At 39.4% G+C, this 15920-nt stretch overlaps 1 protein-coding gene across 2 annotated transcripts; it reads right to left on the bottom strand.

Moving 5' to 3' along the window:
- Positions 1-286: 286 nt before the first annotated feature.
- Positions 287-14846, bottom strand: dync1li2 (dynein, cytoplasmic 1, light intermediate chain 2). 2 transcript variants are annotated; one of them, XM_047363432.1, is made up of 13 exons: positions 14637-14846; positions 13859-13932; positions 13240-13356; positions 12900-13130; positions 9495-9655; positions 9034-9127; positions 8772-8907; positions 8536-8647; positions 8368-8427; positions 7938-7982; positions 7732-7846; positions 6984-7112; positions 287-3424 (listed from the first exon to the last, which is right to left on the bottom strand). In XM_047363432.1, exons 1-13 carry the CDS (start codon positions 14720-14722, stop codon positions 3408-3410), a joined length of 1377 nt encoding a protein of 458 aa, XP_047219388.1. In that variant the 5' UTR covers positions 14723-14846; the 3' UTR covers positions 287-3407. The 2 variants fall into 2 exon arrangements, with proteins under 2 accessions (XP_047219388.1, XP_047219387.1); XM_047363431.1 differs by having other exon boundaries at positions 287-3429; positions 14637-14845.
- Between the last annotated feature and the right edge of the window lie 1074 nt (positions 14847-15920).

Here is a 15920-nt window from a genome sequence, read left to right as displayed (position 1 = left end):
AGGAGCTATCTGGCTGCCGCATCATAATCCTAAGGGTTTGGCACAAGAAATGTTCCAAATTTCATAAGCATACATGTAAAACATCATAAAAGGAATATGACTGTATATGAGTCTTTCTTTGTGTATTTACTGCCCCTTCACAAAAAATAAAAAAATAAACCCATCTCTCCTCTAGGGTGAAATTTTGTTTAGAGTTTTTACCGAAAATCTTTAACTCAGTAAAAATATGTGCTAAGATTTGACTGGACACGTACATTTATATAAGAAAAGAAAACAGACGAGAACATTGGATTCTTGGTTTTATTGAAGCCAGGGGTTTGATAAACATTTTCCTTATCTTTGTCAGCATAAGAAGCTACGTTCCACATGGCAGCTTGGAGGCTACAGAATTGTGTTAAAGACAATATACAATCAACCTTCTGAATTATTCCAGGACACAAAAGAGCCAGCCATGTGCTTAAAAATGTATTGATATCTTGAATATAAAAGGACTGGAAGCAGAAGCTTATAGTCTCGCATAGATGTAGACAGTCAATAGTGGTTGAAGGCCATTCAGTTAGGATGTGACGAGGCAGCTGATTTCCGCTCACATCGGAGTACAAAAGTGAATTTCTCTTAATTTTCTTTGAAATGGTCGAAGCGACAAGTAATTTCCAACAAAGAATAGGTGCGACTTTGACACCAAGCAGCATGAGAGCATTTCAGTCCACTCAGATAAATGCCTAAATTATGCCGGCGTGGCCGTGTATCATCAAAACAAATCAGGGTGTTCAGTCAGGGTAGAGGCATCCGTTTAAAACTGAAAACTCAGAAAGGCAAAACCCTTACTTGGGGGAAAAACATGCTCAACTAAAAGTAAACACAAGGGGGAAGTCATGAGCAAAAACCAGAAAATGTACTTTTCATCAAGTTCAAGGTATCCCATTTAACAACTACCTACTTCTTTACCCGTTTTTCTAAAAGGGGGATTTACTCTAATCTTTAGATAAAAAAATAAATAAAAAGAGATGGGAAACTTCTATAAATATCTTGAGAGAAGTGCTTATTTACCATGTGACAGCTGCTTCTGGTTGATCATAAATTGTGCTTCATCCAGTCCAACTATAGACAAAAAACAAACCTTAAGAGCTTCATCTTTAGCAAAGTAAAAATAAAGTAGTTAATCATGATGATTCAGGTAATGCAAAAAGCAGACTGCTGACCAAAGTAATAATTTTGATTTTCCCTTACAGTTCGGAATTACGTAAATAAAAAGTTAAACCCTGTTGGCCAAACGTTTTTTCTTTAGGTGGCTTACAGAGATTTGTTTTTTTATAAATCTACAGCAACAAAATACTGGAGAGCCCCTTTTTTCCCCCCAAAACACTTTTCCCAACACTTTCCAGAGTGTTAATGGTTTAAAGGCAGGTCTGATGTGTGGAATGCAAAAGCTTCATGCAAGAGTAGCAGAAAAAGGCCACTGGTTAATCTAATGGAAGACATACAAATGCAGAAAGTAGTGACTGATATTCATCTTTGGTTACAAGTTCCAGTTCCCACCAGTTCATTCATCCCCTTCGCCTCACTTTAGTAGCAAACAGCTGCTTTCCCCAGACTGTAATTCTGTAAAAGCCACTCCACACTGGATATTATCCATAGGATTAAGCAGGGCCTTGCATAAGGAGTTGGTGCTAAATTCATTTGGATTATGGTAACAAACTAGAAAACTTACAGATTTTATGATATGGTACAGAATACCTGCTGCGAGTCAAATATCAAAACATTAATGACAGAAGAAAAATCAAGCCACCCCTTAAGGACACACAAAGTAGTGCGACAAACTGTTAGCTGTACATTGAAGGCAAAAGCTTGTCACTTTAAATGGGGACTAAAGCAACAAAAAGACCCAACTGGACAAACAGGTTTCCTACAGGGATGTGTTTGTTTCTCCGACCTCACGTAGAAAACGGGAATGTTTTTAACTGACATGCAGAGTACAGCGTGAAGAAAACGTGAAACCAGAGGAGGAAAAGTGCTGTCCATCACTGAAGGATAGGATATCTTTGTTTTGTTCAAAGCACAGCATAGAACTGAATGTATGTTGGCTGCGAATCACGGTTTCAGCCATGGTCGCTCTCACCGTTTTCCTTCTTGATATAAGCAGCCAGTACACTTGAAGGCATTTACTCTATTAAACGTTATTAAAGAGGCCACAGAAAGCTTATTTCTGAAAAATAAACAGAACAGAGGTTTTTGTACACTCACAAAAAAAACGCCCAAAAAACAAAAACAAAAATAAATTATTTGGGGGACAAAAAAAAAAAAAAAAAGAACAGAAGCGTTAGAACCAGTGGTGCTACAGTGCATTTCCTCTAGTGTAGACAAGCACCTCTACTACGACACAAACGACTAACTGTGCGAGGCACTTAGGAGTTATAGTAGGAAAGATGCTGCCCAACCCCCTCCCTAAATATACAAACCTTTAGCTAAAGAAGCAACTCTGCTGCAACCTCTAAGCCTGTCAGAAATCTTATCCACTTTCATTTAGTCAAAGGAGCTATTTTCACTATTTGGACAGAAACGCATTTTTTGTACAAAATTAAGTTAACCTGAATATTGTGTGTATGCTTTTATATCACAAAATCCTTCGAGGTGAGCAGGGCAGATGATATGATATCAGCTGTGTGGACATGTCATATTAGTGTCATGATGTCAGTGACTTTTTAACATGTTATGTGATACAGGTAAATGTTTTCCTAAACCAAGAAATGGTGCAGAAAATAAAAATGGAGGAAATTTGTATAAATACATCAGTATCATATCCAACATTTTTTTTTTTTACATATATTTGCAAGTTTTTCTTACTTTTCTTAACATTTAAATTCCTTTCCAATTGCAAACCAAATTCCTCCCATGAGATAAGCTGAACCAGGGGGCCACAAGGCCGATTATGTTTTCACTCTTCAGAACCCGGAAGGACAGAGTTTTACCCCAGAAACCGGGGGGCCTGCAGCCCAGCGCATCGGGCTGACTGCCAGGGAGTGTGCACACATTTTCATTAACTGACATCCCTCACAAAATAGCATTTACAGTTGAAGAGAAGACAGAAATAAAGCCAAGCCCTCTGCACCTCCTCATCTCATTAAGAGAGCCATCAGTGTTTTCTCTCATCCCATCTCACCGTCTGATCGCATCTGAAGCTCATTTGGTGAAACTGTGACAGTGTGTGCTGACTGATACAGGCGCTGGGAATTTGGTCAATTTTTTTTTTTATGCTCACATGTACATATATTTTTCCAGAATATTAATGCAGTGGACGACGCAGCCGTTTTTGTTGCCTTCACGCTTCGTTCTCTGTTGGCGATATGTTGTTAGCTGAAACCACGGGGTCTTGTTTGCGAGTCATCCTGTCCAACTCGGCTTGGACGTCAGTCAAACCCGGCTTCTGCCCTTGGGAAAAGACATAAAGAAAGACAAAGCCCAAAAGTAATCTCCTGTAGCTTCTGTGTTTTCATAGAAATAAAGAAAGCAGAAGTTTTCTACATCAAGCCAGATAATGATGTAGGGTTAGATGGGGATGCGGTCCAATGCTGGTGATTTCCATTTAGGACCCATGCAAAACGTAGAAAACATAACATGTACTCATTCACTCTTCTTTCAGCTTGCTCTCAGATGTTAACGGTGCTCAGGACTAGAGCAAAACGTATGCAAGAGGTCTGAGGCAGAGAGAAGAGTTGTGCAATGACTTTCCCAGCATTCACAATGTTTGACTATGTTATGTTTGAAACACCTTACAAAATAAGGAAAAAATATTCAGTAGACCAGGACTGAAAATACACAAACTTCATGAGTTTAAGTGGCTCAAAAAAAAAAAAAAAAACAGAAAAAGATTAGTTGAACAGGAGTTGCGAGTTATTAGTTTTCATGCACACACCAGTGATTGATATTTTCAGTGAATACAAGCCTGTTTCTTCTGCAGTCAGGAGTTGAGTCACCCTTCCTTTTCTCCTGATTTAACTCAGGTTGGAGACATAAAGCCTCGGATGGCAGAATGGCCCACAGCTTCAAAGAACCAGATTTGCTTATTCCGATTTAACTTCTAAAAGCATTCAGTGCTTTTTATATAATTGTGATCGACAGCATGTGGCGTTTAACTCACAACTTGTTAATGTGAAGGTACTGTCATACGTTGCCAATAAAACCACACTTTTCCCCTTTTCATTACTAAAAACAAAAACAAAGAGTTCTTTGGGGGCAGCAGAAGCTCAACAGATTGAGCCCTTGTGTGATGATATCCCAAAGCTGTAACTATACCCAACAATGTAGGAGGTCATACCATTTAAGTAGTTATTGGGGCCCTTTCCACCAAACTGTAACAAAGCTTAATTGGTCCTAGTGCTTACTAAACACCAATTCTTTGTGTTTCCACTGAGACAAAATCCTGACTCTAGCCCCAGAGCTGGATCAGACCACATAACCACTTTCGTCAGGAGGTAGAACTGGGCAGGAGTACTTGGATAAATAATATTGTTTCCATGCGCTCCATTCCTCTCAAAAAAGAAAAATCTGAACAAAGAAGGGGGTGGATCAAACAATAAATGAATGAGATGTTTCTAATGATGCATAGGTGGGAAGTAACTAGTTACATTTACTGGAGTAACTTTTTAAAAAGAAAATGTACTTCTGAATAGATTTACTGCACCACACCTTTGACCTTTACACGAGTAATATTTTGAAGTAACGCTATTCGTACTTGAGTGGTCAAGTGAACATACAGTAAACAGTATAATTACACAGTTCTAACACATATACAGTACAGACCAAAAGTTTGGACACACCTTCCCATTCGAAGTTTTCTTTATTTTCATGACTATGAATATTGTAGCTTCACACTGAAGGCATCAAAACTATGAATTAACACATGTGGAATTATATACTGAACAAAAAAGTGTGAAACAACTGAAAATATGTCTTATATTCTAGGTTCTTGAAAGTAGCCACGTTTTGCTTTGATTACTGCTCCACACACTCTTGGCATTCTGTTGATGAGCTTCAAGAGGTAGTCACCTGAAATGGTTTTCACTTCACAGGTGTGCCCTGTCAGGTTTAATAAGTGGGATTTCAAGCCTTATAAACGGGGTTGGGACCATCAGTTGTGTTGTGCAGGAGGTGGATACAGTACACAGCTGATAGTCCTACTGAATAGACTGTTAGAATTTGTATTATGGCAAGAAAAAAGCAGCTAAGTAAAGAAAAACGAGTGGCCATCATTACTTTAAGAAATTAAGGTCAGTCAGTCCGAACAATTGGAAATACTTTGAAAGTGTCCCCAAGTGCAGTCGCAAAAACCATCAAGCGCTACAAAGAAACTGGCTCACATGAGGACCGCCCCAGGAAAGGAAGACCAAGAGTCACCTCTGCTGCGGACGATAAGTTCATCCGAGTCACCAACCTCAGAAATCGCAGGTTAACAGCAGCTCAGATTAGAGAACAGGTCAATGCCACACAGAGTTCTAGCAGCAGATACATCTCTAGAACAACTGTTAAGAGGAGACTGTGTGAATCAGGCCTTCATGGTAAAATAGCTGCTAGGAAACCACTGCTGAGGACAGGCAACAAGCAGAAGAGACCTGTTTGGGCTAAAGAACACAAGGAATGAACATTAGACCAGTGGAAATCTGTGCTTTGGTCTGATGAGTCCAAGTTTGAGATCTTTGGTTCCAACCACCGTGTCTTTGTGCGGCGCAGAAGAGGTGAACGGATGGACTCTACATGCCTGGTTCCCACCGTGAAGCATGGAGGAGGAGGTGTGATGGTGTGGGGGAGCTTTGGTGGTGACGCTGTTGGGAATTTATTCAAAATTGAAGGCATACTGAACCAGCATGGCTACCACAGCATCTTGCAGCGGCATGCTATTCCATCCGGTTTGCATTTAGTTGGACCATCATTTATTTTTCAACAGGACAATGACCCCAAACACACCTCCAGGCTGTGTAAGGGCTATTTGACCAAGAAGGAGAGTGATGGGGTGCTGCGCCAGATGACCTGGCCTCCACAGTCACCGGACCTGAACCCAATCGCGATGGTTTGGGTTGAGCTGGACCGCAGAGTGAAGGCAAAAGGGCCAACAAGTGCTAAGCATCTCTGGGAACTCCTTCAAGACTGTTGGAAAACCATTTCAGGTGACTACCTCTTGAAGCTCATCAATAGAATGCCAAGAGTGTGCGGAGCAGTAATCAAAGCAAAAGGTGGCTACTTTGAAGAACCTAGAATATAAGACATATTTTCAGTTGTTTCACACTTTTTGTTCAGTATATAATTCCACATGTGTTAATTCATAGTTTTGATGCCTTCAGTGTGAAGCTACAATATTCATAGTCATGAAAATAAAGAAAACTCTTTGAATGAGAAGGTGTGTACAAACTTTTGGTCTGTACTGTATATTAACTACTGTAAATACTGGTTTCAGATAGTTTGTTTTTACAAAACTTTGAAAAAAAAAAAAGACATTTGGAAATATGTGTCTTTTCTGCCTGAATGTATTCGTTTGTAACGATAGTTTACCTATTTTTCTATTTATTCTTTTAAATACCAGAAACTGAGAATTATTTTATATTTTTCTGTGTCTAATTAAAGTATTTTATTTACAGATGAAATCAGATCTTATTATCAGACAGTTACTCAATACTTGAGTAGCTTCTTTAACAAATACCTTTTACTCTTGAGTAATGTTATTGTGGTGAGTACTTTTTACTTCTATTTGAGTAAAAATATTTTCAAGTATTGCTACTCTTACTTGAGTACAGTTTTTGGCTCCAGTACCCGCCTCTGCTCTTGGGTGATGGAAAAGCAAACCGGTTCTTTTACAGAACAGGTTAAGAACTGGAACCTCTTTCGACGGAAAAGCCTTAATTGTGTCAACATTAACTGCGAACTGTGAGTAAAAAGTTTAAAAAAAGACAGAAAAACCCAAACAAACAAACCACTGGAATGATGGGTTATACCTGTTTTCTTGGCAGATCCTTGAACTCCAGCTCCAACTGCTCCAGTTCCCGGGCTTCCTGGGGATCCAGTCTTTTTACTCAACAGACTGTTGAAGAAGTTGGCCAGAACTCCTTCATTAGCAGCCCCAGCTGCAACAGATGTATTACTGCATTACAACAAGGTCTCCACATTTTTACCTGATAAAATTCATCATCCACCACATTTAATTATTTAATCATGTTATATTCCCATTTGAAGTTAGGCTGAGATAATCCATATCTTCCTGTAATGTTTAATAGGGGCAAATGTTTAATTTTCACTCCAAATTAGCTCAATTTACATTTTCATTAAAATCTATTTAACGTTTTTATTTACATTCATTGCTGTTTTCCAAGCTAATGGACTAAAATAGGGTTTCTCCACCTTTAAAAAGGTTAAATTCAAGACTCAAAGACATGTTTTATATCATTGTGATGTAAAATTAAGACCTACAATAATTATTAGAAACTTACTTATTCAGGTACATGCTTAGTAACTTCGGTAAGTTATTATAATGCTGGTATTGTTTTGAGCAGACAGATGTACAAATTTAAGCAATGCTGAATAAAATCTAAGAGATATGAGGGAAATCTGGAGGTATTTGATAGGCCGTAAGCCCTAAAATTAAGATGAATAAAAGTAAAGATTCATTATGACATTTTAAGACCCCAGAGAAACCCTAGTAAATGTATTGTCTTAATAATGGGGCGATAAATACTCCTCTCTAACCTTTCATGTTAGGGTCAGGCTTTTTGACAGAAGCCATTGGTGAGCTGGTTGCACTTGGCTGACCGGCCCGACCTGCTGGCCTAGGAGACCCTGAGGCTGTCCTTCCAGGAGACTCCTAACAACACACCAACAAGACAGATTAGTTTTTCAGTCAGGGATAAAAAAAAAAAGAACAGTACACATATGTGGGACTTTCAGACACTTACTGTTGCTCCTCTTGTTGGTGTTGCTGGCTGCTTTGCTAACAAAGACTGCATGGGTAAAAAATAGAAATTAATGGCTTCCAACAACTGCTTCGATTCATCTGAACTAATTTAAATGTGTTTATTATCTTAAAAAGTCAGCCTGTTTTAAGTTACAGAAGGAAGATGTGGAAGGCACTAATTTTAAAAATATATTTTTATCCATGCATGCTTCCTGGTTTATGTGTCCTTAAAAAGAGGTGCATGGGTGACATTACTTAAAGCAAAAAAAATACAATGATGAAAGATGATTAACATTCATTTCCAAAGCTACACAGAGTCATCAGAGGGGCAACAAAAGCTGTAGTTTTTAAATAAAAAAATGTCAAGAACCCCATATAATCTGAGGACACCGACAGAAATCCTGAAATACAAAGAATGAGCTGAAGCTTACCTGCTGCTTCATCAGGAATACTTGTTCTTCCTCTGCATTTATCTCTTTGTCATGAACCAACTAAAGACAGCAGAATTTATAAGATCTGTTATAATAATATAATTACCAGGACATCTTGTAATATCCACTGTCCAGATACTGTGTCAGGTAGTGTTTGTTCTGCCATACCTTTCGAACTGGAGGCTTAGTGATGAAATCTTCAAACGGATCTTCTGGTCTGACTGTTGTGAGGTTTTCGTGCAAAATTCCAATTTTCTTCTCATTATCCCATCCAGACGGACTAAAAAATGTTTTAAAAAAGGAGAAAAAGGGGGCAAAATGTGAGAGGCTAAACAGTCCAGAAGAGCAACACATACATCTGTCCAACATTGATCAACAGGTAAGCAAGCACATGCGTTACTTACATGAATACTGCATCCTTCTCCACCACTAAGGCAGGTGTGACGAACTGGAAGTCATACAGCTTGTGTACTATGTATTTGTAGAGCAGATCCACGTTCTTCTCCTCTTTGACTGAAGTGTAGATCAGGCCAGCACCATCTGTATGAATTAGTTAGGGAAGGTATTGATGACAAAAGGCGTCATAAAAAGTCCCATATAAAGCAACTTTTTCTCAAACCCGCTTGTGTCCAGTTGATTAATGCTTAACCAACACTAAAAGGATACAATGTAGGCTGAATCGTCTGATGCAGGACTGGATGAAGTCAAAGTGCTCGTCTCTGAAGTCATGCTCCTTCTCAAGTACGCTGACTGCATCACACTTAATGACGTTAAACAGAAATGAAAGGTTTTACATAAGGTATACAAGGTGAAGCAAAGAAAACTTGTGATCAAACCTTACTTCTCCATTTTATACACAAATAAAATCTGAGACATGCAGCACTCATGTGTATTAAGTTAAATAAAAGGACTAAATCAACATTTCTGTAATGCAGTTGCCAAATCACTCTGTTTGCAGTATTCTAAAAAATATTTCATTAGATTTCCTTATGGGATAAATGCAACATGAAAGAGATGAACAGACTGCTGATTTCTATGCCAATAAACCTTTGTTTGTTTAGGATGTAATCAATTATTTTATAATCTGTGAATCTTTATTTTTAAAATGTCTCTTTTGCAGAAGGTACCTTTGTGCAAACTATTAGCACTGGAATGCCCAAGTTGTGTGTGAGTGTGTTGTCCCCGAGTGGCAGCACAACGGCCTCGTCTTCCCCTGATGTCGGGGCCCGCCGTGGGGAGGATGGGGTGGCATCCTCTGGTTCTGTGTACTCTTGAAAGGTTTTTACCACTATGGGGAAAGAAAAAGGAAATCAGCAGAGACTAATTAGACTAATTTAATTCACGTAGAATTTGTCACCTTCACACACTGGCTTCACTCTTTAATACAGTGTAACAAGCTCACCACAAAATTGTACTTTTGTGCCCTTAAAAAGTCTGGAAAAATGGGTTTGAAAGAGGATTTTTCCTAGTTGAGTACAATCTGTGACACCGATGATCATGATTCAATAATAAGAAAGAGAGGTATGGCCAAAAATGTCCAAGATGGAAACCACTGCTGAGCAAAAAACAACACAATAACACATAGCCAGACAATCATGGTAGTAGTAGTGCATTTGTCTGGGGCTGCTTTGCATCTTTAGTAGCTGGATGACTTCTATGATTGATTTAAACAAATTCTCTCAACCAGAAAATTCAGAAGGAGAATGTCCAGCAATCAGCTTGTGACCTTAAGTACAAAAACACTTGGGATATGCAGCAGGACAAGGAGCTGAAATGCTCTAAGAAATAACGGGAAAAAAAGCAGGGTGATGGTGTTAATGTGATCTAGTCAAAGTATGGACTAAAATCAGACTGAGATGCTGTGGCATGACCTTAAACAGGCCATGCATGCCTTAAAACCCCTTGCAGTTGTTGCTGCCAAGAGTGGGACAACCAGGTTTTAGTTTTCGGGGGGAATTACTTTTGACGTAGAGTACTTTTTCACCTAGATAGTTTGGATAGCTTGCTTCCCTTCATAAGATGACATCATCATCTTTTTATTTACTCGGCTTTTTATGATCTGAAACATTTGAGAAGAACAAAAATGCAAAGATACAAAGGCCTGACTCACAAACGTCTTGATGACCCCCAAGACATTTGGGAAATATTGATTTAGGATTGATATTGCGATATTGATTTATTTATATTTGCCTATATTTGCATGACGAAAATGCAAAGACAAAAGAAATCTGTTAGGCAGCAAATACTTTTTAATGGCACTGCCCATAATAGACTGAGTATTAGGGAAAAAAATTATAAATTAAAGTTATCCCTATCCTGTCGAGCTGGAAAAGCTGTCCAGACATTTTCAAAGCTACTGCGGCAGACTGGGGAGTGGGGGATTATAAGCAGGAAGCTTTGGCTTACTTCCTCAGGCACTCTGAGAATGCCGTTTGGGAAGAGCCCATAAAAGCAGGCGAGCTTGTACAACTTTCCACCTTTAGCCATGGGATTCTGAAGATCGGACAAGCGCTGGCGTTCTAATTACTCTTAAAGCAAACTCTTCATGGAGTTAAGGATTACACGAATCCACAAACTGTGTATAAATAGGCTGAAGCTTTTACAATTACGCATCAAGAGAGTACAAGCTTTTTTAACACCAACCACACGAATCATAAAAAATGAGCCACTGACGTTTAGAAGCAGAAGGAATCATGGGATCATTTCTCACTTAACTTTATTTCTTTATTTCATTTAACTTTATGTCACTTTAAAAATAAATGAATGCAACACAGCCTGACAGACTTTGCCCCATCAAGACCTACTTATCTGTGTAACAAACAAAGGTGAGTCCAAAATGCATCCATAGTCTATCTAAAGCTCAGCTAAGAGAACCTCTTTATAACCAACTAAGCGGCAACTAAATAACACTCATCTTCATTCTCAACTGTGCTGTCAGGCTGTTTGTGCATTCACAAATATTCCTGTTAAGCAGCAAAACCTCATCATCAGCACAACTGGGCAAAAGCTTGTCATTTTACCACACAGCACTGCAGCAAGAGGCCGATCCTGTAATTTGACAACATTAAGCCAGAGAAACCCAACCCACTTTTAGTTACAGCACCACAGAAGTCAGAATATCCGACCCACTGACTGAATTCAGAACCACTCAGTTTACTTCCTCTCCTTTCCTTGACGTTGCTCTTGGAAGGGAGGCAACCATGATGCAAGACGTGTGCAATACTGCCTGGACAAAAGCCACTGACACACTCTTCCAGACTGCTGGGCTGTATGCATGATTTGGTCTCACCACTGAGTTACTGACATGACAATGATGCTTTATTTTAGAAGACGAACTGGAAGGGCCCGACCAAACGCAGCATTTAAACGGTCAAAAACTGCCCACAATATTAGGAATACTCAAAACTGCTACAGTGCAAACCACCACTGTTCACTATCCATGACAATTATGGCCTAAGCTGAAAATCTCCTAAGTACAGAGGATGAAATAAAACTAAGAGTATCTCCTTCCTTATGATGCTTAAAAAAATAATAAGTCAAACTGAGAACCAACAGCCTGAAATTGACACCAGCCAGGAAAAGCGTGAATGTTGTATCACTAACTGTGAATGTAACTGCTTATTACAAATTATGATTAAAACTGCTTGAACTGAATGAGATTCTTTAAGCATCTCCAAAGCTGAGAACCAATTCTAAATGTATCTCTTTGTTTGGCTCCATGTATAGTCTGGTCCAACCTAGAACAGCTTCCCCTTTCTATCGCACAACTTCCTGATTACTGTCGTGTCACTTATTTAGCATCCAATACATTTTGTACAAGTCAAAATAAAATAAGTCGAAATAAAATAAGTAAATTTTACTTCTAGAAATTAGAAGAAACAACTTTGCATTCTGTGTAAGACATTCTTTTAGAGCTGACAGCAATAGCAATTTTGAAAACAAATGGGAATGTTTATACAAAACCCTGAAGGCTTAACCAAGTAGTCTGAAAAGCAACGATCTTTCCAAACACAAAAGAACAGTTCATAAGTGAGAGATAACCAGATCTAAAATTAGCAGGAGAACATCTGACGGCATCACACTCATTGATTTGCAGAACTCGCCTCCAGTGAGGAACACACAGCTGAGGATCATGGGCCTCTCTGATGATGACCTAGAATCAGGCATGACAATGTGTAATGTTATACAGCATCTGCCTTCCAAGGAGCACATTTACCAGGCTTCTTTGCAGTCAGCAAGAAGGCTTGCTCTCTTTCCGCAACACTCACGTTGCTTCCACCCTAGGATGCTTCCGGCACCTTTTCTGCTGCTTGTCGTTTCATTTAGGGGGAACTAATTCTCACAGAAAACTGAACAAAATACTTTAGTTCGTCAGGCTGTAGTTTTTCTTTAGAAAAAATGGGCATATTTGGATTTTAAACCAGTTCCACAATTTACATTGAATTCATCCTTATGTTCCCTTTCTGTTGGACAGAAAGCGGAAAGACGCTAGCAATCCAATTCAATTTACATAAGCCAAACAAACTCCTTACTCCTCTGCTCCATCTCTCTCATGTCCTCCGGAGGAATCTTTAGCTTGTCCAAGTGGTCACGGAGCACACTGGCCCACTTCTGCAATGACTCCATAATGGTCCAGGGGCGCGACATGTCCGCAACAAGCACAGCCAGGCAGCCAGGTAGCGACTGAGGTGTGACAGCGAACTTTAGTAGGCCTTTATGGTACAGGTCTCCATCCAAGATCCACACATTACAGCGAGTCAGGTCTACATAAAAAAAGCAAACATTTTAAAACTAATCCAATAACTTGGGTGTGATTTGTGGAGTTGTATTGTTATGGAAAGGGTACAGAAAGGTTGCAACATGTAAACTCACCATCTCGGTCTTCATCATGGACGCTCAAGTAAAGATACTCCAGTCCTCTCCCCTTCTTGTTGTGTTCAGCTCCTTGAAGTTTGGCCATAAGTGTCGTTTTTCCTGATCCATCCTCACCTGCAAAGGTTTTAACAGTTGCATCACAATCAGTAGCTGTAGTAGAGGAGCAAAAATGTACAATTGCAATTTGTATTTTTCCCCGTTTGGTGGCTTGCTGTGGTCGTCCCATAAATTCCAAGTAATAATTATGTTGTTGACTAAGAACTCAAATGGAGACCTGCACAGTAGAAATCTTGATGCAAACCATGACCTCTCTTGCAGAGGCTACAGTACCCCAGCCATCTCATCTTTGCTAAAAAAAAAAAAAAAAAAAGCAGCATTCTTCACAGTTAAAGAGTGCTTATTCATAGATGACCCCACCCAAGAAAACGTCTCAGGGCCATTTGTTTTAGTTATGTCATATTGTGTCTGATGTTGCAGACTGATGCAGTGATTCAATTCTAAGGATCTGAGATGTTTTCAACTGTGTTTGCTCTGCACCCTTCTCAGGTTTGTCAATAATAAAGAAAATACACCAGGATAGAATGATGGTTAAAGATTAGGTACAATAAATACTCACCAAATACCAGGATATTTTTTCCTGATGGCAACTTTGAAGTCGACCTGGTTGAAACTTCACTAAGTATGGAGGACCTACAAAACAGATAACGAGCCATAAATAGAGTCGCTTGCATGTCATTCATGTTCAATAATAAGAGCTCCAAATCTCTAAATAAAAGTTGCAACAAAGACGGTGGCAGCTACACAGACGCTACAGTTTATTGATAAATTAGCTGTTCTTTTTGCGAGTACGGAGACGAGTCCACCACAGCGCAGAAATCAGGAAATGATCATCTATCACCCCTGACCAGCACATTAAAACAGAGCGACCTGAAATATGTAAAGACCTTATCATGATCCCCGGTGATCAATGCTACCTAATAACCGGTTTAGGTTTTCGGAATCGTCGGTTAAGGCTTGTTTGCTAACATTTACATTGTCCTGTAACCCAGTTGTATCCTTCATAAAAATGCTCTTTAGTGTTCAGCACTTCCATCTTAATACACTCTAAATAAAGTCATTGGTCACATTAACGCCTATGAAAGTGCACTTGTGTAAATACACTCGCTGTACACGCAGAACCAGAAAATAACTCCGCTTGTTTAGTGAAGTGAAATGTAGCGGTAGTTAGGTTAGCTGACGTTAGCTCATCTGTTAGCATTCAGGTTCAGTTGCTGCTAACGTTACTGCTACATAGCTAGCCGGGCCGGTGTTTGAAAGGGAGCAACCGGCAGTGACAAAGCACAGCCGCCGCGGTCACCGCTGACACAAAGCCGTTAAAAGACAGCACGACTTGCCAAAGGGTTTGTCCTTCTTCGTATTCCTTGTTATTGTCGCCCGGTCCGGCTGCACCCGGGAGCTGTTTTTCCAGAACGGGAGCCATCTTCTCTTTCTACACCCACAAAGGCGAGGCCCTGCTGCTTGGGCACCGCTAGCACCGCCTTCATCCAAGCAACCGACTCTACGTTACATCCGTTGACTGCGACGCCGCGCCGAGGGCAAAAGGGCACGGCTGCTACTACTAAAGGTTTACAATATATTAGGCAAAATATATTTTCTGCAGTAAAATAAAATACATATATATGTAAACCATGTTTGTCAGTGTTCTTTTTTTTGGGGGGGGGGGTTTGTTCAGATGTAAGGTCAAACTTTTAAATATAACTCCTGGCCACATCCCAACAAATGATGTCATTTTTCAGCTGATGGCGGATATAGTCTCAAGGTTCCCAGTGGTGTGAGCTCCTAAGCAAAAATTGATTTGGGGACCAATCAGGGCAACCAGACATTTACATACACAACATAAAAAGACGCATAAACTTTTACCCCACACTGTCTAACACTAAATCAAACTAAATGTTTCCTCTTTTCACTTCAGTTAGAATTGCCTTATCTGTTTTTATTTGCTATACGTATTAATAAGCTGTAGAATAATTTTTAAGAGAATCTTTCATACTCAGAAGATTACATTTCCTTAGTAGTTGGTGAAGTTACCTTTTAAACTATAGTCAATAGAATTTTGGTCGGTTTCTCCAGACCAAACTCGTGGTCTGAGTCAGGTTTGGAGGCTGCCTTGCTCACACACACAGCTTTTCAGCTCTGCCCACAGATTTTACCAAGGGACTGCAATAAGAAATGAGATGAGGTTTTTTTTTTTTTAATCAGCTCCAAATTTGACTAAATTTCATGTTCCACCTGTGCAACATAGCTAATAAAACTCTAATTGTGGCTTTTGGTTTTGGTGCACCACTCGAGGATTATTATTCTTTCCATATGTCCACCTCTTACAATATTTTCTGAAGGTGCCCTTCTGGCACCCAACAAGAAAACAGCTGCTAGGACTTCCAACTTCTAGTCTACATCAGGTAAAGTAACACTGATAACATCTGAATTGAAATATATGCCTACAGGTAAATTTAATTCCTAGATATCATCTTAAAACCATATGGATTATTGTTTACTACTCAGGTGGATCTTGGCCCCAACTTTGGGAATCACTAAGCTATAAAGTGGACAATTGACCTGCAATAGTTGTCTGTTTTTCTATGTGGTTCGATTGCTTGGTTTTCTTAATTTTTTTTATT

Source organism: Girardinichthys multiradiatus, chromosome 4, assembly GCF_021462225.1.
Source record: "Girardinichthys multiradiatus isolate DD_20200921_A chromosome 4, DD_fGirMul_XY1, whole genome shotgun sequence".
Classification (NCBI taxonomy): Eukaryota; Metazoa; Chordata; class Actinopteri; order Cyprinodontiformes; family Goodeidae; genus Girardinichthys; species Girardinichthys multiradiatus.
Note: the sequence above shows the minus strand (reverse complement) of the source record. Positions and strands in the feature narration are given on the sequence as shown.

Excerpts from the sequence above, each read along its gene's own strand:
- dync1li2 (XM_047363431.1), bottom strand. The coding sequence starts at position 14,722 with ATGGCTCCCGTTCTGGAAAAACAGCTCCCGGGTGCAGCCGGACCGGGC. Across the intron at positions 8,428-8,535 it reads CTAAGCCTCCAGTTCGAAAG|TTGGTTCATGACAAAGAGAT; the intron begins GTATGGCAGAAC and ends TGCTGTCTTTAG. Across the intron at positions 3,430-6,983 it reads AGGATCTGCCAAGAAAACAG|GGCAGAAGCCGGGTTTGACT; the intron begins GTATAACCCATC and ends TCTTTTCCCAAG.